Source organism: Megalobrama amblycephala, linkage group LG9 (genome assembly GCF_018812025.1).
Source record: "Megalobrama amblycephala isolate DHTTF-2021 linkage group LG9, ASM1881202v1, whole genome shotgun sequence".
In the NCBI taxonomy this organism is placed as follows: Eukaryota; Metazoa; Chordata; class Actinopteri; order Cypriniformes; family Xenocyprididae; genus Megalobrama; species Megalobrama amblycephala.
This window is the reverse complement of record NC_063052.1, coordinates 18,686,261-18,708,951: the sequence shown is the minus strand read 5'-3', so window position 1 is coordinate 18,708,951 and position 22,691 is coordinate 18,686,261. Positions and strand designations below refer to the sequence as shown.

General features: G+C 35.5%; 1 protein-coding gene across 2 annotated transcripts; it reads right to left on the bottom strand.

Annotated features, from left to right (window-relative positions):
* Positions 1 to 1,025: 1,025 nt before the first annotated feature.
* On the bottom strand, positions 1,026 to 21,867 carry zdhhc18b (zinc finger DHHC-type palmitoyltransferase 18b). 2 transcript variants are annotated; one of them, XM_048201997.1, is made up of 9 exons: positions 21,201 to 21,867; positions 18,458 to 18,618; positions 14,658 to 14,813; positions 10,271 to 10,408; positions 9,385 to 9,436; positions 8,879 to 8,981; positions 7,009 to 7,121; positions 6,770 to 6,870; positions 1,026 to 2,440 (listed from the first exon to the last, which is right to left on the bottom strand). In XM_048201997.1, the coding sequence occupies exons 1-9, from the start codon at positions 21,440 to 21,442 to the stop codon at positions 2,073 to 2,075; spliced, it is 1,434 nt and encodes a 477-aa protein (XP_048057954.1). In that variant the 5' UTR covers positions 21,443 to 21,867; the 3' UTR covers positions 1,026 to 2,072. The 2 variants fall into 2 exon arrangements, with proteins under 2 accessions (XP_048057954.1, XP_048057953.1); XM_048201996.1 differs by having other exon boundaries at positions 1,026 to 2,408; positions 6,774 to 6,870.
* Between the last annotated feature and the right edge of the window lie 824 nt (positions 21,868 to 22,691).

Sequence of the window (22,691 nt, the reverse complement as noted above, 5' to 3'; positions counted from 1 at the left end):
TTTTTTTATGGATGGATGCATTATTTTTTACTTAACGCGGTCCCCCATTCACAACCATTATAAACCTTGGTGGACTAAGGATATTTTTTAAATATATCTCAGATTGTGTTCATCCAAAGAAGATGGCATATATAACTACGATGGCTTGAGGGCGAGTAAATCATGGGATAATTTTCATTTTTGGGTGCACTTCAAATCTTAAAAGTATACATTTTAAAAAAATATACTGGCAGATATTATATTAATGAAATAAAAGATAGCTTAAGAGTACTTAAAGAGAGTTCACTTTTATGACTGTCTTAACTTTTAAAAAGTACACTTTGTAATAATGTCAAATTTAAAGTTTTACTTTAACGTATTTTACAGTAAGTTAAAACCTTTGTGATTTAAAGAAGTACACTTAATGTCATTTTAACTGTAGTGTGTTAATATTGCATTTAAGTTATTTTATTACCAAATTGCACCATTACAAATGTGTAATTACAGATATATTTAAATACATGACATACCAGTTTCAATAAAAATAACATTAATATATTTTAGTTTACCAAAAATGCTTGTCAGTTCATTCTGTAGAACACTTTAATCATATTTCAAAGACAATAGAATTATGAAATTATAAACATGCACTGAAATCCTTAAGTGGTTCAAAAAGCACTCTAAAGTTCAGCTAATTGCATTCAATATAAATGTAAACTATAATACATTATTTAACTGTAAGTGTTCCAAAACATTACATAAGTATATAATTTCCATAATAAATACTATTTTTAAAAGTGCTAAAATGTACTTTTTTTCACAAGAGATAGTATGCAGTAAGCTAGTATTCCATTCCAGACACAGACCTAGAACACTTTTGAATCCATAAATCCTAAATATCAGAATTACCAACTGGTATTTTCTCTCACATGGTAATAAAATAACAAGCTTCACAAATATTCTGTCACTCAGAATCACAATTCATTGTACACTAAACGTGTGAGGCAGCACAGCTTTAAACACAGAATGTACCACAAACTGGCCTGTTGGTTCTTCATATTTATTTGTGCAAATGTTGCAGAGGTCTTGAGAAACAGAGGATCAATTTCAGCATTCATAAATAACATTCAGTTTGCATATTAAGTCAAAACCTGGATAACAATAACACCCATATTCCCATTCCCATTCCCATTCAAACACAAAGTGTCCACACATACTGTAGCACATGTAGTAACAATGAGTAACTAAAACATTACAGTATTGCTGCATTGAGACTTAGTGCATTAAGACTGTCTGATTACTAATTTACCGATAGACAGCAGTGGGTCAGGAATGCAATGTGAAGAACAGCAGTTGTGACGAGGTTAAGAGAGAACGATACTTTTCAACTAGATCTTCAACACGGTGATCAGGAGGCATCATCTCATCCACATTAGCAGGTACTTGTGCACACTTAATACCATGTTTCAAACACAATATGTTACAAAATCATGCTGAAGTCCTTTGGGAGAAGAAAGAATTCAACAAGACTCAACATGATGAATGATTGTGAGCTATAATCTCCAGGCATGCTCTTGTATTTTTTTTTTTTTTTTTTTTTTTTGCATAATTAGATTGGTTCTTGCTTATTGAAGCTTGACCAATGTATCCCCGATGAGGCCTAAAAGAGGCCAGAGAAATGGATCCCAGAGTTTGTGTCCATATCGAGGACGACAGTGTTCTTGTTCCAATATGATGAAGCTCATTTTGGAACTCACTATTAAGACTGCCTTGCAGTTCACTTTTTAGACCTTTGTGCTTGTCTGTATGGAAACACTCAGTGTATGAATTACAAAGTTTTCCAGTCATCAATCTGTTAACGGAAGCCCACTTCATACCTGCTCTCCAGATTGCAGCATTGATGGTATTCCTCCAGAGAACAGTAAGACTGTAACACCACCATCAGTTTACTAAAACTGGAGGTCTTTCTGGAAATATTAGTCCTGTGTGTTTGGAGTCCCAACTGAAGCCACCCTACAAACTGATCAATCTTATGAAGACAAATTCAAATAATCCAAACGACATGACGTTGAAGGTTCATGGAGTCTCAATGCTCAACGCAGAGAACTGAATTTTGGGTCTCTGTTCTTGGAGTCTTTCCGTCTTGAACTGTGGCTGTGATGGGGTCTTGGAGAAGAGTTGGCTGTCTTGTGGGTGTGATGACTGGCTTGTTTTCCCTTGGATCTGTGGTGGGAGTGATGTTTGTGAGAGGTGTTGGTCAATTGGCGTCCTCCAGCGATCTTGGGTGGCTCCAGTGCAGGTGACGGGGTGATCTCTGGAAGAGGCTCCAAGACGGCCGGTGCAGCTTGAGGTTTGGCCTGCGGACAGGAGCTTGTGAGGAGAGGAGATCGAGAGGCCGTTTCCAGCAGACCTTTGGTACCATGCGTGCACTGTGGAGGAAGACGGGAAAGGGTAAGGGAGCAATGGACGAAGGGTTATGACAGAAATTATTAAGAACCAGGGATTAGGGAATGGGTGTGACAAAGACAAAAAAAAGAAGTAGATTCAAGTTAGAAAAAGTGGAAGTAAAAGTATTTTGATGTGGTTTAAAAGAGAAACTAAATAGCTGAGCAGTAAGCAACAGCCAATCAGATATCAGTGTCACTGATGACTCATGCATATGATTCTTCTTTTGTTCTGCTATACAGAACTGTATATGACCACTTGAGTCATACTGAAGTGCTCATATAAAGTCTGCCAGGAGAGAACAATGGAAATTAACAACAGCAAAATCATGAGAAGTACAGTCAAATCAGAACAAATCACGCAAAATAACGATTAAAGGGTAGTTCACTGAAAAATAAAAATTCAAACATTATTTACTCACCCTCATGTCATTCCAAACTTATTTGACACTATGTCCAGTACACTAAAAGAGATGTTTAGCAGAAGTACAAGCTGCTCTTAAAGGGTTAGTTCACCCAAAAATGAAAATTCTGTCATTTATTACTCACCCTCAAGCCGTTCCACACCCATAAGACCTTTGTTAATCTTCGGAACACAAATGAAGATATTTTTGATGAAATCCGATGGCTCAGTGAGGCCTCCATAGCCAGCAATGACATTTCCTCTCTCAAGATCCATAAAGGTACTAAAAACATATTTAAATCAGTTCATGTGAGTATAGTGGTTCAATATTAATATTATAAAGTGACTAGAATATTTTTGGTGTGGCAAAAAAACCCAAAATAACGACTTATTTAGTGATGGCCGATTTCAAAACACTGCTTCAGGAAGCTTCGGAGCATAATGAATCAGCGTGTCGAATCAGCTGTTCGGAGTGCCAAAGTCACATGATTTCAGCAGTTTGGCGGTTTGACACGCAATCCGAATCATGATTCGATACGCTGATTCATAACGCTCCGAAGCTTCCTGAAGCAGTGTTTTGAAATCGCCCATCACTATACAAGTCGTTATTTTGTTTTTTTGCCGCACCAAAAATATTCTCATCGCTTTATAATATTAATATTGAACCACTGTACTCACATGAACTGATTTAAATATGTTTTTAGTACATTAATGGATCATGAGAGAGGAAGTGTCATTGCTCCCTATGCAGGCCTCACGGAGCCATCGGATTTCAACAAAAATATCTTAATTTGCATTCCGAAGATTAACGAAGGTCTTACGGGTGTGGAACGGCATGAGGATGAGTAATAAATGACAGAATTTTCATTTTTGGGTGAACTAACCCTTTAAAATAGACACGGGCTGCCATGTTCCAAAAACGACAAAAAAAAACAACAACAAAAAAAAAAACACTGGAAAGCAACCAAAAAGCTGCAAAAATACACTATTTCAGTGTCATTGTTACAAATTGCATGTACTTACTACAGTAATAACAGTAAATACTGCATAATTACACGCAACTAACCCTTAAACAAACCTTAGTTCTAACCATAACCCTATAGTAAGTATGTTAATTAATATTACTCAGCCTAAATGTACAATTACTTTGTAACAAAGTCACCTTAAAATAAAGTGAAACCAAAATTTGTGACAATTTCAAATCTAGCCATAATGTGTGACTGACACTTGCAAAAACTTAGTGCGGTTTTCATCAGATATCATCTTTAGAGTGCACACCATCTTCTGACACACACAATAACAAACACCATGTGAGCCATGATGTCCCATTCACAGATGTGAATCTTGCGGTTTGAATCAGACTCGATCAGTCAGTGAGTCACTTACTCTCACTAAACCACTATGCCCGATATGGCCAAACCCAAGACGCATTGTGATGTATATTTTAGGTTTATGACAACATGGCAGTGATATTTACTGACTTTTTTTTTTATATGATGTGTAATTAAAATGCATATTGACAACAGTTTTGTTCTAATAATAATAATAATAATAATAATAATAATATTATTATTATTATTATTATTATTATTATTATTATATGAACTAAAGAGGTTATAGAAAAAAAAAACTTTTTTTTTTCTATTGCTCATACAAAACTTTTATATGGCCTCAGAAGGAATAGATCATATGGACTATTTAAAAAAATACAGTACTTTTACTGTGCTTTGTCCTTGTAGTAAACAGGGACTGTATGGGAAATCCACTAAGACATTCTGCTTAACATTTTTTGTTATTCACAGAAGTAATCATACAGTTTTGGAACAACATGAGTGTGAAAATAATGACATAAATTATCATTTCTTGGTGAATTATCACTAAGATTTTCACCCACAGCATGATAATACAGCTTGACATGAAAGTCTAAATCAAAGCCCAAGTCCAAAATATATTGCACACATATATTTACACAAACTAAACATGGAATAGTGGTTAGTGGTCAGAGGAAGAGCAGTGCTGATTGTGTGCTGATGCTGTAAAACATCAGGCCAGACGCAGTGCATCAGCACTATTAGCTCTGGCAGCAGCAGTCAGGCAGCATGCAGGCCAAAAGCATGTGGAGCCAATGTGACGCCACCTACAGGAATCTATGAATGTGCCCCAAACACCTGCCTGAGTCTTACCAACCTCCCTACAATCCCCTACTTCTGCCCACTGAACCATCAGCTGGTACAAGATAGGGCGAAATCCAGGCAATCTTTTTCCTAAACAAACATGCACATACACACACACAACACAGAGGACAAGGGTTAATGTGCTAAGACCGGTAAGTGTAACATCACTAATGTGCACTAATGCACACAGATGCATCGGAACATGCCAGAAAAAAAAAGAAAAAAAAAGACAACTGTCAGAGTGCGGTAAACAAACAACTCACCCTACATAATCAAATTAGGGCAACAACAAAAAGTGTACATGCAGGACAGGAATTCTGTGGTTTAGTTTGAAAAAAAATATTTATTTAACATTAAAATGCATTTTTAACATATACAAGCACAAATATGTTCAAAAAGTACAAAATATCAGGAATGATCGTCATTAAAAAAAAAAAAAAAAAAAAAAAAAAAGATTTAAACCCATACTGTCATAATACATAAAATCCCATAGGGACATTTTCAAACTATTTTACAACATATACATGTGCACACGCGCACACACACACACACACACACACACACACACACACACACAATAATAAGGCAAGTACGAGTATAGCTACACTTACTACCACTACTGCTATTAACAGTGAACAGTGCATCAGTGAAGAGATGCATTAGCACCTTATTCATTTTATCAGTTTTATTCTGCAAATGAGCCAGATACTTTCCATAGTTGAATAGAAGTCATATTCAGATATTTACTTTAGACTTCACAAAATACACAATGACATGTAACCCAAGTTACAACCAGAGAAACGTACACAAACACTAGCGCTGTTCGTTTGTTTGTCTGACGCGATGAGAGGCACGTTTGGTTGGTGACGAGGTTAACATCCGAGTATAAAGCAAAACAAATAACTGAGAAAAACATTAACTTCAAGGCACATTCATGTTGATAAACACCAACTACAAAACTACAAAAACTAAAACAAAACAAAAGTTGTTTGTTTGATTAAACAAAATAAATTATACAAACAACTTAAACAGCCCGAGTTGTTTGTATATGATCAGATTATAATAAAAACAACTTGAGTTACACAAACAACCTTAATAAATAAAAGGAAAAACAAAGAACATTTTTTGACAGATGTTTGTTTATACTCAGATGTTTTTTTCAAGAGCACGATTGCATGTCATAATCTTGCACATCTGTGAGTAGCACAAAGTTCTCTGAACCTTCGAATAAAGGGCTTCAAAAACAAGCACCACCATCACATGAAACTACAGCGTCTTTCCTGCTCACTAACTCAGAATTCAATGTTACAGGAAGCCAGAAGTTTCATTTCCTCTTTCTATAACTGTGCAACATGATGCATGTCAGCTACACATCTCCATTGCAACCTGCTGATCTAAGAGGGAGCTAAACCATAGAGAATGAGTCCATAAAAATTATTTCCCTTTCAAACTCAAAGTAAACATAAATCTCATCTACATATGACTTTGACCAAGGCAGCACAGCCATAACAGCTCTACCCAACACCAAACAAATCTGAGACAGCCGCACTTGGCTGAAGCCCAGTGACCCGAACGCTGTCTGACATCTAAATGAAGGGTGCGACCCATGCCAAAACACATCAAACAACACAGCAAGAGGGGGGATGCTCGGTTTGGAACGGACACAAGAAGTCAGGCTGTCGAGTGGTTCTGAATGGAGATGGCAGGTTGCTGTAGGGTTACGCCCGGGGGTGGAGGAGGAGGAGGTCGGCCTGAGGTGATTGCTCGTCCTACCATGTTTATGTCGTTTTTAGCAGCTGGAAGTTCGATTTCCACTGGACTGGTCTGGACGGAGTCATCGGAGGGCACAAAACCTCGCCTGTCAATTAAACTGACAAGACGAGAGATGAAGAATGGGAATCACAGTTCAGCCACAGTAATAAATACAAGCTTCAACTACACTATTTCAGCCCGCCATGGCATAGTGGAGTCCATATATGCTCAATCTACTGATCTACACGTGTCTCACCTGGGCGGCATGGGTCCACAGAGTACAGAACAGCAGTTTTTGATCATACTGTTGTAGCTGTAAGGATTTCCAACGTCTTCATTTCCACTTTTCCCTGACCAGGAACCTTTAATCTGTAATATGGACAAAAACTAAATATATAAATAAAAATACAGCTACACTTAAAAAATATTTAATCTAAGATTTATGTATTTGAACAGCATATAAAATTCAATTTCTAATTTGGATTATACAGTTCTAACACAAACTAATAAACTTAAAGGGTTAGTTCACCCAAAATGAAAATTCTATCATTAATTACTCACCCTCATGTCGTTCCACACCCCTAAGACCTTCGTTCAACTTCGTTCACAAATTCAGATATTTATGATAAAATCCGATGGCTCAGTGAGACCTGCATTGCCAGCAAGATCATCCTATTTTAATGTCCAGAAAGCTACTAAAGACATATTTAAAACAGTTCATGTGAGTAAAGTGGTTCAACCTTAATATTATAAAGTGATGAGAATACTTTTTTTGTGCCAAAACAAACAAACAAACAAAAAAAACTTTATTCAACAATATCTAGTGATGGCCGATTTCAAAACACTGCTTCATGAAGCTTCGAAGCTTTACGAATCTTTTGTTTTGAATTAGTGGTTCGGAGCGCGTATCAATTTGGATTATTATAAAAGTCACATGAACTATTGAAATTTCGAAACTCTTATGATGTAACGAAGCCTCGTTTACTGAAATCACACAATTTTGCCGCTCCGAACAACTGATTCGAAACTGGGCATTGAAAGTGTAAATTAACTTGCTTTCAATGCAGGTCTCACTGAGCCATCGGATTTTATCAAAAATATCTTCATTTGTGTTCTGAACATGAACGAAGGTCTTATGGGTGTGGAACGGCATGAGGATGAGTAATAAATTACAGAATTTTCATTTTTGGGTGAACTAACCCTTTAATTATTTGTGGCTTGCGTTTCCCCTGCACTTTTGGCATTTTGCACACATTTGTTCTGCACCTTGTGACTTGATTCTGACTTTAGTTTTTTATTTTTATTTATTAGAAAAGGTATATTCTGTTCTAATTTAATTGTTAATTTTTAATTGTTTTTCCGTGCGTCGATGTTGAGCTGTACTTAGAGGGTGCTCGCACAGGCAATTTAACGTTAGCCGATTTAATTTGATTTGCCGACATGTAAAATGTAAATCTTGTCTGCAGTGTGGCCTTTCTGTAGTTATTTATTTGTTTTTTAGGCTTACTGATCCAAAATGTTTTTACACATTTTCTTCTATATCTTTGCGTGATTTACTTTAAAATGTTATGAGGAATAGCTTTACAAATGTTTATCCACATTGCCTTTTATTTCAACTTAAAGATAAAAAGGCATTTTCAGTTTCGTCTATCACTTGACAGGCAGTTTTGGTCGCTTTATTAGAAAGTTGTTTCTGTTCTGTCTGAGCGTGCAAGTCTTTCAAAGTATACTCCTTTATCCGTGAGCACAGAAAGACACGTTCTGTCTATCTAGTGGACTGCTGTTTTCAAGCGCTCAAGTCACTCGCACATGCGCTGTTGTACACGGACTGAACCCCACCCCCCATACATGATTCGACTATCAGTCGACTATAGGCAAGACTTGACAATTCTGATTCGACTATGTAAATCCTTAGTCAGGGACACCCCTAATATAATAATATAATATAATATAATATAATATAATATAATATAATATAATATAATATAATATAATATAATATAATATAATATAATATAATATAATATAATATAATATAATATAATATAATATAATATAATATAATATAATATAATATAATATATAAAATTAAATACATCATCTAAGTTATGAAAGGAAAAACTCACATCCTCATTAGTAGTAAGATTTGCAGCCACAAGGTATGTATGAAAGCCTGAGAGGCCCAAAATGGACCATACAGAAAAGAAGCAAACCACTAACTCAAGAGCAGTGGACAGATGTCAAGGAAAGGCTTCAGAATTTGTACAAATAAAGATGAGCACAAATCAACACAATACAGGAATATTCTGGGTCAATTACAATTTGATCACCAGCATCTGTGGCTATAACTTTGACTAGTCACTCAGTGTGTAAAAAAAAAAAAAAGCAGTACACTGCACTTATAATGGAAGCCTATGGGGCAAGTGTAACAAGCTTCATAGATTTCCATTGTAAATACATTACTACAGACTCGATTTTTTTTTGTTTGTTTTCACAAACTCAAGTTGAATTTTTTTCCTGCGTCACAGATGCTGTTCATGGAGCTTTACTTGTATTAACTCAGAACATTCCTTTATAAGAATAACAGACTTTTTCCTTTTTCTGAAATCAGACATCAAAAATGAAAGGATATCTGGCAGGACTTGCTTGGAGAGCAAAAACCAACCCATTTCCTCCTTGTGACCCTATAAAAGAGAACAATAGTCAATAAAAGCTCTTCTCACATATTATGAGATAAGAGATTCACATGGCCTCTTACAACATAATTTGGCATCTGTGTTTGATTTACAAATGCTTTAAAAAGAGCTGATGTAAACACCTCTACCAGTTATATGACTGGACACATTTGACAAAATGAAAATGTTTTGGTTACACTTTTTTTTTTTTTTTAAGGTGTCCTTGTTACAGTGTAATTATACATTCAAGTACTGAGTAATATTAATTAACATGTAGTACTTACTATAGGGTTAGTTGCATGTAATTATGCATAATTTACTGTTATTACTATAGTAAGTAAATGTAATATGTAACAAACACTGTAAAATAAAGCGTTGCTAAGGTTTTTGTATAAGCTGGAAATTAGTTTTTGTAGTCTAAATTTTGCAAAAATATATTGACACTGTATATCTTTAAAAAATACAGTAAAAACAGTAATATTGTGAAATATCTATTATATGAAATATTATATATTATATGAATTTTCAGCATCGTTACTCCAGTAGTCAGTGTTACATGATCCTTCAGAAATGATTCTAATATAAATTGCTGCTCAGGAAACTTTTCTTCTTATTATAAATAATTATTAAAAACAGTTGTGCGGCTTCATATTTTTGTGGAAACTGTGATAATTTCATGCATGTAGATGACATGTAAAATAAAAGCATTAGAAAGAAATACCTAGTCTTGTTACAAATCTGTTTCTACAAGAACTCTAAACCAGAAAGTGACCTGCCATCACCTCTCAAAGCTCAAGAGATAGAGAAACTGTTGGCAAGTTAAATGATATATATGACACATACTTAGAGCCAGGTGTGTGGTTACACAACCGAAGATGAAGGCCGTGAGGAAAGAGAGTGAGACGATGAAGGTGTAGAAGAAGCGATAGTTTCGTTTTCCCACACAGTTCCCGACCCAAGGGCAGTGATGATCGAAGCGCTCTATCAAAAGATACAAGACAGCAGGCCGTCACATGGTGCTTGATTTATTACAACAGTAATTAAAAAGTCTTCTGCCTTAAGAACAAATGAGAACTTGAGAGATTAAACCAAAATACAAACTGGTTCAAATTGGCTTGCAAAAATCTAGCACTATTAATAAACAGTGAGAAAGATAACACCCCACGTAGATTCACAAGCAGAACAGTGTGAAACTGCTAACAGAAAAAATACAGATTACAGTTACATTTTATGGAGACATTAAAGGTGCCCTCGAATGAAAAATTGAATTTATCTTGGCATAGTCAAATAACAAGAGTTCAGTACATGGAAATGAGAGTCTCAAACTCCATTGTGTCCTTCTTCTTATATAAATCTCATTTGTTTAAAAGACCTCCGAAGAACAGGCGAATCTCAACATAACACCGACTGTTACGTAACAGTCGGGGTGTACGCCCCAATATTTGCATATGCCAGCCCATGTTCCCAACATTATTACATTATGACTAGGTAAGCAAGCAAGAACAATAGCAAAAAATGGCAGATGGAGCAATAATAACTGACATGATCCATGATATCATGATATTTTTAGTGATATTTGTAAACTGTCTTTCTAAATGTTTCGTTAACATGTTGCTAACGTACTGTTAAATGTGGTTAAAGTTACCATCGTTTCTTACTGTATTCACGGAGACAAGAGCCATCACTATTTTCATTATTAAACATTTGCAGTCTGTATAATGCATAAACACAACTTCATTCTTTATAAATCTCTCCAACTGTGTAGCATTAGCCGTTAGCCACGGAGCACAGCCTCAAATTCATTCAGAATCAGCGTAAACTATATAACAGTATACAATACTCACATAATCCGACGTATGCATGCCGCATGCATGACGAACACTTTGTAAAGATCCATTTTGAGGGTTATATTAGCTGTGTAAACTTTGTTTATGCACTGTTCAAGGCAAGCGCGAGCTCTGTGGGTGTGGAGCATGAGAATTAAAGGGCCAGTAGCCCTGAATCGGCTCATTTATAATGATGCCCCAAAATAGGCAGTTAAAAAAATGAATTAAAAAAAAATCTATGGGGTATTTTGAGCTGAAACTTCACAGACACATTCAGGGGACACCTTAGACTTATATTACATCTTTTAAAAAAAAGTTCTAGGGCACCTTTAAGAGTGATGTTCGTCTGTACAAAAGAGTGCAACAGTAAAGTAAAAATTCAATTAATTTTCTTCAAAGGGGAACTGTTTTTTAACTTGAAGACAGACCTACTGTGTGCTGCGAGGTTTTTAATTATATACACTTTTGTTGAAGCCAGTTGTGTGCATTATTTCAATGTATTCTTTAAATAATTGCTTCGTGTTTAAGAGCTGAAATCCTGGTGAAAACTACATTATCCATGATTCTACAAAAAAAAAAAAAATCTGAATCACAGCATAATAACTTGTTAGCGCCCAACCACTCCCATGAAGCACTCCAAATCACTTAAGATGAGTCAGTTTCCCAAAGCTCTCAAACTAATTAAACTAATTACCTACGCACATTTTGCAATAAAATAAAAAATTTAATTAAATTGCCAGTCGCAATGCTTCAAGGGATTATAGTTCTTTCCCTCATCAAAGCAGTTAAGTACACAGTATTGTACCTTTGTCTTTTTTGTCAGATTCTCAATAAATACTAAAAAAAAAAAATTGCATATTTCGATTTGCATCGATACTGAAATATCTTAAACTCTTCCAATACTCCTTTTTCTGCAGTATCGATACACTAATACCAGCTGCGTGTTTTTGCTGTCTTCTCTCCAACAGTGAATTGACACACACCCGTCTCCTCTCACTCATTCGTCTCACTTGCTCTGGTTGAATAGTGCTTGTATTGCACGTAATTGTACTACTACCCACCGTTTCGTGCTCACATCAAAAGCGCGCGCACCACTGATCTATAAAAGTGGCGCTCACATAAAGTCGCCTCTCAAATAGCTTGCGAATACCAAATTGACTTATCTTTCATGGCTTATTGCGCTTAAATGCCAAATATGCCAAATGCATACAAAATTATGTCAAAACGCCCATCTTGCCAAGTATTCAAGTAAATACAGTAAGTTTTGGAATGTAAATAGTTAACACATGTTGTGTAACAGTATATTGGATTCGTGCATTAGCTCTTACGCCAGTTTCACACTGCAAGCTTGAGCGGCGCGTGAGCGTAACTACATCGTGAACTGCAGCTGCAGAGACGCGCTGAAGCGTTTGTACAGCGTCATAGCAGCGGCTCCAAGCTACATATAAAGTGAGCATTTCTTTACACAGTCAACTATAAATGTTGTTATTATAAGTTGGTCATTTATAAGCTAGTCTTGAAAGTTTGTTAACATAGGGAGTTGTGCAACATTCCCTTGTAAACGTAAAAAATAAATAAATAAAAGCCTTGTGTCATCCATCGCTGCACACGAATGAAGCTTTGTGTTTTACACCATCTGCCGCGTGTACATGTTTACAAGACAGCAAACTCAGGTTTGATTTGGGTAGTGCAAGAGCCTATATACCGGTCTCTGTAACAACTAAAGGAATGTTTATATATCATATTTTCTGGCTAGTTTACTTTAGTTTATATTACACCATACTTTCATCCAAACTGAATAATTAAAAAATTTAAATGGGTACATTTTCTATTTTTCTGATAGTCAAATTCTTGTTAAAACACACTAGACATGCTTATTCTGTGCATTTTGAGCACCTTTTGTATGAAATCATATTTATTTTGTCCATCAGAAGTGTACTTTCACTTTAATTGAGTGTCAGCAGTGCAGCAAAAATAGACTCGGCACAGAAACCCCCTCTTCACTGCTGCTCACGTGACGCTCCTGCTTGACGGTGACGTGTTGCTCCTGCTGCCGGCGTGAATGCATCTATTGGTTAACATGCACACCGGAAAAAAATATGCGCTGCTCACGCTTGCAGTGTGAAACCGGCGTTAAAGTGACAGCAGCCTAATAAACCTACAGCTTTTTGTCATGTTAATCAAACAAAAAACAAAGAAAAAAATCATTTGCTACTATTGTCTTGACTGAATAACTTTTGTAACTTTAATTTTTAGCATCAATATGAATTTTACAATGAAGACTATCAAGTGATAATTTACATGTGATTATTTTAGTGTTAGACCCACCAGAAAAACTTAAAGCCATGTTTATTTCATTTGTCTCTTTATTCTATTGTATTTATTTGTGCTATCGTTTGCAATTTATTTGTTATTTTATTACTGACTGTTGACTTAACTTTTTAGTTTTTTTTTAGTTCAGTGATTCAAATAAAACCTCCCTGTTCTGTGTGTAAGCTATTGCAACAAAATTACCCAAGTTATCAAAAAAAATTATGATAATAAATTATCTGTATGGCAGTTTTTCCCATGGTATCAAAAATGGTATCGAATATCAATATTTTTCAAGGTATCTTATCAAAATTGGGAATTCCAGTATCGTGACAACACCAATCACTTATAACACTTTAACAAATAATTTTTAAAATTCCTATTTGCAAACATGAATGGAGAAAATAAAGAATCATTTAATTACAAAAAAATAAAAATAAAAAAATAAGCTTAAATCTTCTTTTGTTGATAAGCGCTTCTCATTTCAAGTATTGGAAAATTTGGTGCATGATGGGTGCCTAAATGCATGTTAAAGCAACTAAAACTGAGAAGATGCAGAGATGGAGTTTGTGTGAACAGAGCTGCTCTGAGACACTGAAAACACCGGTGGCTCATGAGCTGCTCACATGGAAATGAACATAGTGCTGCTCTTCACTCTGAATGTAATTAATTAAACCACAGCATTTGAAATGTAATAAAAACACTAAACCATATTGCGATTACGGCTTTATTTCGATTAATAGTGCAGCATTACAAGGGACTGTTGCACTATGACGTTGGTGGAAAATTGCTATGGTGTTCTAAGTGATATCTGGTTCCAGAGCAGTACAGCATGGCGCTAGCAGCACTAATGATATTGGACTGATGAACTATATGTATGAACTGACAATGTATACCTTGAGTGCAATTTAACCAATTTAAGCTTTATGCATTTGGCAGATGCTTTTATTTAAAAGGTGAATGTAAAGCTAGATTAGCAAACACTGCTAATCATTATCTTTAAAAAAAACTGACCCAAATTTGTTGGCCCAAGCAAAATAAAGCTGCAAGTGAGCTTGCTGTTCTCTGCCGTACATCTCCTCCTCAACACTCACCCACACAGTTGTCACACAGGCTGCAGTGGGAGGTGCGCGGCGGGCGGAAGATCTTGCAGGTGAAGCAGTACTTGAGTTTAACCACCTGCTGATTGATGATGACCTCCTTGGTGCGCGGAGGGGGGCGGTAGGATGAAGATGAGCCTGTTGGGTTGTCTGAGAGAGAAAAACATTTCCAGCAGAGGATGAAATGTCAGGAAGGAATTTCAATAACAAAAATAAAAGAAAACAAAACTATGCAGTTAGAATCAGCTTCTAATAAGTTAACACTTCCTGTTTATTGAAACAACTACCAGAATAAGGTTAAAAGGTATTAAGCACAAACATTAGGGGTGTAACAATACCCTCATGTCACGATTCGATACATATCGCGATACTGAACTCACAATATGATATTATTGCGATACTCAAAGACCTTTAGTAAAAGGTTAAAAAAATAAATAAATGTACTGTTGATTAAAATGCTACATTTGTTATTACATTGGGGGTGGAAATGAATAGGTGTCCCGATGTGCATACTATCCACCCTATTTGCCCTAAATAGTATTGAAAATTACTAATGTTACATACTATTTAGAATGGATAGTATGCATATTGAGATGCAGGCTTGGACTTGGTGCTGGTAACCCAATGCACAGGATAATGGCTACACCAGAATAAAAAAAATATTCAAGATTCTGAAGCTTAAATACAGAATTATTTTAGAAAAATATGCTTGCACTCTGTCACTGACTAGATACATTTAAAATAATGTAGGCCACTCTTTACTGGTAGCATAAGACATTTGGCATTATCAGGACCCACACATATTTCCCTATTACATTATTATACATTATATTCAACATTATATATAGTAGTTTAATGTTGTAGTGACAAACTCTGTAAACTTATTTTTTTTCATTGTTTTTCTATGTAAATATGTGCTTGACGGAAGTCTTTGATGACTGAGTTCATGTCTCACGTCTTTTGCTGTGTCTCGCGCAAGGCACGCGGCTTTCTAAAAACACGGTGCTCAAATTAAAAGATGTTTAAAAAAAAAAATATCTCTGTAGTAGACACTACTTTTTTTTATTCCATTGCCCCGTGTTTTACCTTTTTTTTTTTTTTTTTTTTAAATTTAAAAGCATGAGTAGCAGGGTAGTGGAGTGAAAACACACACATACACACACACACACACACACACACACAAACACACAAACACATAATTAAGGTCTAGAGATGAGTTTTTAAAAAGTTAAGAAGTTGAACATAACTTGAGCGCTGTGTTTTTAAAACAGCTGCAAATGATGCAAGATGAGCACAACAGTTAAAGTCTAGTGAGTGTTTACATAGAAAACAATGGAAAAACAGACTTCAATTCTGACTTCAAATTCCAACTTAATCAAATTCAGCACAGCTTTACCGTTGAAAATGAAATGACATCACAAACGGTAAATTTACAGGTCAGAAAGAACATGGGTCACAGATGTGAACTAATATCCGCAGATTGTTTCAGTTCTCTTACTGGCAGGCTGTCTGTTTGGAGGACAATAATAGATAAATCTGCATAGATGAAACTGCATTTCATTGCCACAATCAGAAAAGACCGTGCTATTGTACTGAGTAAGTGAAGATATTTTAAGGCCTGGGGGAGTCCGTGTTCCTGATGACAATCATCCTGTCATATGACCGTCATCATGTCAGTGTCACCCTCTGTAATTAGGGCAGAATGTCCTCTAATCTTCTCAAACAAGGTTTTTATATATTTGCTTTTTCAAATGTTTTAAGGCATGGTCACATTAGCGAAACTTCTGCAAAATGTTGTGTTATCGGCCGATAATAGCTTTATATAGTTTGATCAGATAATGCAAAACTCGTAAAACAATTTTTATAGGTGCAGCTAAAATTGCTTCACTACATTATGTAGAACGGAATGGCAGTTCTACTAGGTGTCTGAAAAGGATAATAAATTTATACAACAGCAACCCTACAGCAATGACAGCAAGAAACTAGAGCAGTGCGATTTTAGTGCATTCCGTTTCTTCACAACAGTGTGCTTTTGTTCCTCCATAAAAGCCCAAACTTAATGCCCAAATCAGCTAGATCAGTGATTGCCGTAAAATGCAGTCTACTGTTGCTAAACTGCAGAATGAGTTATTAAAATTGCATTAAGCCACGAAAGAAAAGTCTTTATGCATGAGCCATTGAATCATTCACTCAAACCATTTTTTTTTTAAATATTAATTTAAAGCTGCAGTCCATAACTTTTTTTGGTTAAAAATTATCCAAAATAAATTTTTGCGCAAGTACATAACCAGCCAGTGTTCAAAACTATCTCCTTACCTTAGCCTGATTCACAATGGTAAGCTTGTAATAATGTTTTCTAATTCGAGTTGTACTGGTAGGTTTCCGTGGGAAATTTGAGCATGCCGTCTTTCGTTTTTGCATCATTACGTTGGTCAGAACAAAAGTGGCAGATATGTTACATACTCGTACAGATGAAATTTTCCGGTAAAAATTCTTATTTTGGCCATACTTCCAAGACAACAATCTGTGATTACGAAGTACAGTATCCACCGGTGCGGTGACAGCTGAACATTCTCCTCAAAACATTAGATTCATCCGCGCTGAGGAGTCGTGCTGATGCACAACCCACATAAAGATGATAATTCCGCAAATAACTGCAAGTGCAGGTTTCGAACAGAGATGGCGACATAGAGGCAAAACATACGGACAGCAGCTTTAAATTAAATATTTTTAACACCGCAGCAATTAACATTTAGTCAGAACCCCTAGTAAATTACGTTATTTTGTTTAGTTGTCTATTCAGAATTGTTGAGGAATTTAATCTGTATTAAAAAAAAAATCATCATGATTCCCAATGTATCCAGATTCATGCAGCTCTACTACATACATGGCATGTATACTGCTGTATCTATATCTATATATGCATGAGTGTGGAGGACCTAATATGTTTGTCAAAATGTGGTAGCAGAGCACACTGCACTGGGCACTCTATCCCATAATGCAATGCCCTAGACTTGTCCTCACATTTCCAGAATAATGAATGAACCAGAAACAACATCAGACATCTCTATCTTGACTCATTACACAATCAACTGTCAAAAGATATTTTAGACAAACTTGAATTAAAAATGCAAAATAATCAAATTCATTTTCATAGATAACTGAACAACACTCGCCGAATTAAACATTAAATACAGTGAGGTCATGTGACAGTGTTGCAGACCTTTTTTTTTTTTTTTTTTTAAAACAGATTTATCATCATTTATCATTTATCATAGTGCAGTGGGTTTTCAAACTGGGGTGCAGGGACCCTCGGGGGCCACAAAGGGGTCCGTGGAATTTTTAAAAAATAAAAAATAAAAAAATACATTTGATCAAAATAAGAAATTTAAAATAGTTTAAATTTGATTTAAATAAATAAAAAAATAAAAAATAAAAAAAAACTAACAGTGCAGTACTATATTGAATAGGAAAAAAATAATGTAACGATATAAATTAAATATTTTCAAATTTATTTTACACATTTATAACTGTACAGTACAGTATAAATTGGGTCTTTAGACATGAAAATATATAGCTGCCTTATAAATTTTAGAATGCCTGTCCCTCGCACATATTTGGGGGTATCAAAGATTTATTTAAAAAAAAAAAAAAAAAAAAACAAACACACACACACACACAGGCATTGTGCATACATTTAGATTAAGCTAAAACTAGTATGCCATATAGAGCCTGTACTCTAGTTATCCTTTCTGAACATAACCAAGGACACGTGGAGATGTGTGCTCCCTCACCGATTTGTTTCTCAATGTCTGCGGCCTCCTCTGGTGTTGCCCGGGGCAGAATCCCTGGATCTGTGAAGCTTGTCTGGAAGAGAGAGATGATCACAAACACAAAAAGGACCCCTCCGATGGCCGGGATGCAGCTGGTGAGGTGCTGCACCAGGAACGGGCAGCTGTAACCACAGAACGGCTCAATTAGGAAAACATTGATTGCGGAACAAGGAAGCCTTTAAAACATAGTGCTCCATTAAACTGTTCCATTCCCTGCAGCTCTGTGGATCCCAAATCCAATGTCTAATGCTAAACCAATGCCCTACAAAGAGAACAAGAGACCACCGCTGGTTGTGTAAGAGGATTCAAACAAGAACTAATATCTAAGGTGTTGCAGTACATTGAAAATAAATGACATAAACCTAATGTAATATAAAGATTTGAATTACAGCATCAAACTGAATCTCCACTTAATGTGCTGTATCCACAAGGAATTGCTTTAAAATGAGGGGTATGATTAACGCTAAAATTAAATAAGCCACTTTTAAGTAACCATACATCATTAATTAAGTCCCTAAAAGTGGCCTCAGTACAAATAAAGTCTCGAGAGACATAGTACATTTCATACGCAGATTTATAGAACAATTTCTATTATTATATAAATCAGAATAGGGAGGCAAGTTTTACTTCAGTGAATATTTCTCAAAGTTTTTTTCAGTTTGTAGTAATCGTCTTGCCTACAAATGAAGCTACTGAACATTTCCAATATTATTGCCCGGGAAAAGAGACGCATGCTAACTAAAAACAGACTGAAAATCAGACCAAAAATGTTTGCCATATGCACACTTTGCAACATATTATCAGGATTAATACTGATATGGCATTAAACTTATTTTAATAACACGAATTCAGTCATAATTGAGATTTATGTAGCTAAAAAATTAGACAATATTATTATTAATACTTATTGTTATTAATTATAGTTATTAAAACAGTACCCGGTATTGCAGTAGTATTATGATCTAGTGATTATTATAAATAAAACAGAATTTATTACATCTGTATCGATTAAAAAAAAAACATGGGATGATTTCCACTGCAGACCCTTTAGCAGGACACACAGTCACATTTGTATAAATTATAATGGCAATAATGAAAATTGTTCTTGATATTAATTTTTTTTTAAAAATGCATAATACCCATTATATTTTATTGTTGTAGTCTAAGAATCATTTAGTAATTATAATTGAAGTAATTAAGGTACTCCATACAGGTTAAAGACCATTTAAATCATAAATGATCAGATTCTGTCCAATGCTGATCCTACAGAAGGACACATTGACACATAAATAGGGTAAGTTGTCACAGTGGAAACCTACTGGTTTATTAACACAAAAGACATGTTTTAATGAAATACTGAAATATGACATATCTTCATACAATTTATAAAACATGACAAATCAGCCCAATCTGACATTTGTGACGCCAGATCACAAAACCAGCCATAAGTCACATGGGTATATTTGAAGCAATAGCCAACAATACATTGTATGGGTCAAAATTATTGATTTTTCTTTTATGCCAAAAAGTAAATATCATGTTCCATGAAGATATTTTGTAAATTTCCTACTGTAAATGTATAAAAAAAAAAAAATGTGAGTGGATATGCATTGCTAAGGACTTCATTTATTCATTTATATCATTCAAAACTTTAAAGGCAATTTTCTCAATATTTTTTTTTTTTTTTTTTTTGGCACCCTCAGATTCCAGATTTTCAAATAGTTGTATCTCGGCCAAATATTGTCCTATCCTAACACACCATGCATCAATACAAAGCTTATTTATTCAGCTTTGACCCTCACGACTTTTGTGGTCCAGGGTCACATTTATGAAAAATACTCCTGTCTTACTGAAGATTGTACGGTGTTTATATTACCTTCATTATGACTCTTGACTTTAGGGATAGTTATTTTAAAAGGTAATCAATTAAAAGGTAATGTATTATTTACTCCAGTCTTTAGTGTCGCATGATCCTTCAGAACTAATATGCTGATCAAGAACATTTCTTACTTCTAATTAAAGTTATTTTCAATAATAATAAAAAACTGCTGCCTAAAGTTCACCCAAAAATGAAAATTATGAATATATTTTGAAGAATATTGGTAACTGGACAGTTGACAGTAGCTTTGACTTCCATAATATTTTACTACGGAAGTCAATGGAAGTTAATGGTTAATTATTTTTAGTGCAACAGAAGAAAATCATACAGGTTTGGAATGACATGAGGGTGAGTAAATGTTGACAGAATTTTCATTTCTTTTTTGGGTGAACTAACCTTTTAATATTTTTTATAGAAATCATGATTCATTTTTAGAAAAATGTTACCGCTGATTTCCATTGTATAAACAACAACAAAAAAACTCACATTATACAGACATGAGGGAGTTTTTGAGTGATCTATATCCTTTTAATGTGGCCGCATAGCATTATTTCACAAATAAATCCTAATTTAAGACCGTTTGAAGGAGGTGTTTGAGACCACAAAACCACAAGCAGAGTAAACACACATTGATGTAAATCGGACTTTTCTCTCAAAACCCTGACCGCGTTGAGATGCACTTGTGACACCTTCACCCCGGTCTCCTCTATCTAGGCCTATATTGTTGTGTTCATCATGCTTTCAGACTGCACTACTTGCTTAAATGTTCTAACAACAGCCAGCTAAGTGACCATGCGGTCTACCAGCCAAAGGCATCAGACTCACTCGAATACGAAGAAGAGTCCGCTGGTGAGCAGGATGAGTCCCAGTGTGAGCGGCAGCACGCCGCTCTGACGCGCCACGATGATGCGACCGTCACAGTAAAAGCGGTTCTTGCCGGGAAACACCTCCCATTTTCTCCGGGCTCGTTTGGGCTTGTGGTCGGGCAGAGGTCGTGGAGGAGGCGTCGGGGTCGGTGTCGCTAGTGCCTGAGGATCTATTTGCTGATATTCGCGGTTTTTCATCATTTACGGCGGTGCAATCGCGCTCAGTGTCCATCAAACATCAGCTGCTGCGCGATACGAGCGTGTAGATGTCGCTGAATGGTGTCATTACACAAACACTCCACGCACACACGCCGACCGCGTCCCGCTTTATTGGCAAACAGATCACAATCCGCGAAACGCGACGGATTTACCAGCATGTGACGTAACGCGATATGCAGCGGCGACGTCACAAACGCGTCCTCGCTACATGGTTCGATAATAAACCAGCGGCTTCAGTAGTTTATTTTAACGCAAATGCGCGCTTCATATTCAAATGTGAACGTTCCGGTTCCGCTTTCATTCTCCGGTGAATGATGTACGCCGAATGAGGATCGTTTTTTTATTATTTACATTTAGAGCACAATAAAAGATGATCTGCCGCACATATTCATACCGCCGCACAGATGATGTGGATGGCTCACAGGATGTGACGCTACAGTCCTCAGATGCTCTTCATACAGCAGGCTGCGTAATAATAGAGGCTCATGTCATAATCTTTTGAAAGCTCTTCGTGTATTACATGTTTATATTGTTTAGAGTGTAATTCTGCATTAACACATTTGTTGTGGGATGATGAAAGCAGTGACAGGGATACAGAGCTCACTTCAGTGTCATTCAATATCTATCTATCTGTTTAATTTTCTTTAATAATGTTCATTTGTATGAATAGTTCTCTAATGAGTTGAGTTTTAATAATAAAATCTAAATTAAAATCGTTTTTATCATTTTCCTTTTATCAGTAATAAAAACAGAGAAAATCCATAACTAGGCTACAAAGAAAATTGCAGAAATGTCTGCAGCCTCTTAATTCTTGGAGAAAAGGACAGGGGTCATTGATAAACAAGGTTTTTAAAAGTGTAAAAAAAAAACAATGGAGATATAATTAATTTTGAAGTTTTATTAAGTGTTAACGATGACATTATGTGGTTTTTATAATCATTTAGCACGGCTTTTGACAATTTTGGACAAAATTTGTCACCAAAAGTCATTCGGTTTAACCAAAATTTCGGTTTTATCGAATGACACTTTTGGTTATACCAAATGATGATATTTTGAAACAACAGGCTGCTAACAAAAGGACAACCAAACATTTTATATTTAGTACAAGTTTTTAAAATATTACAACATTTTCCATGTTTTATAGCGGTTGTACCGAATGACCTGATGTTTCAGAACATGCTTATGAGTGAGTGAAAACATGAATTTTTCAAATAGTTAAAAGAGAGTTAGT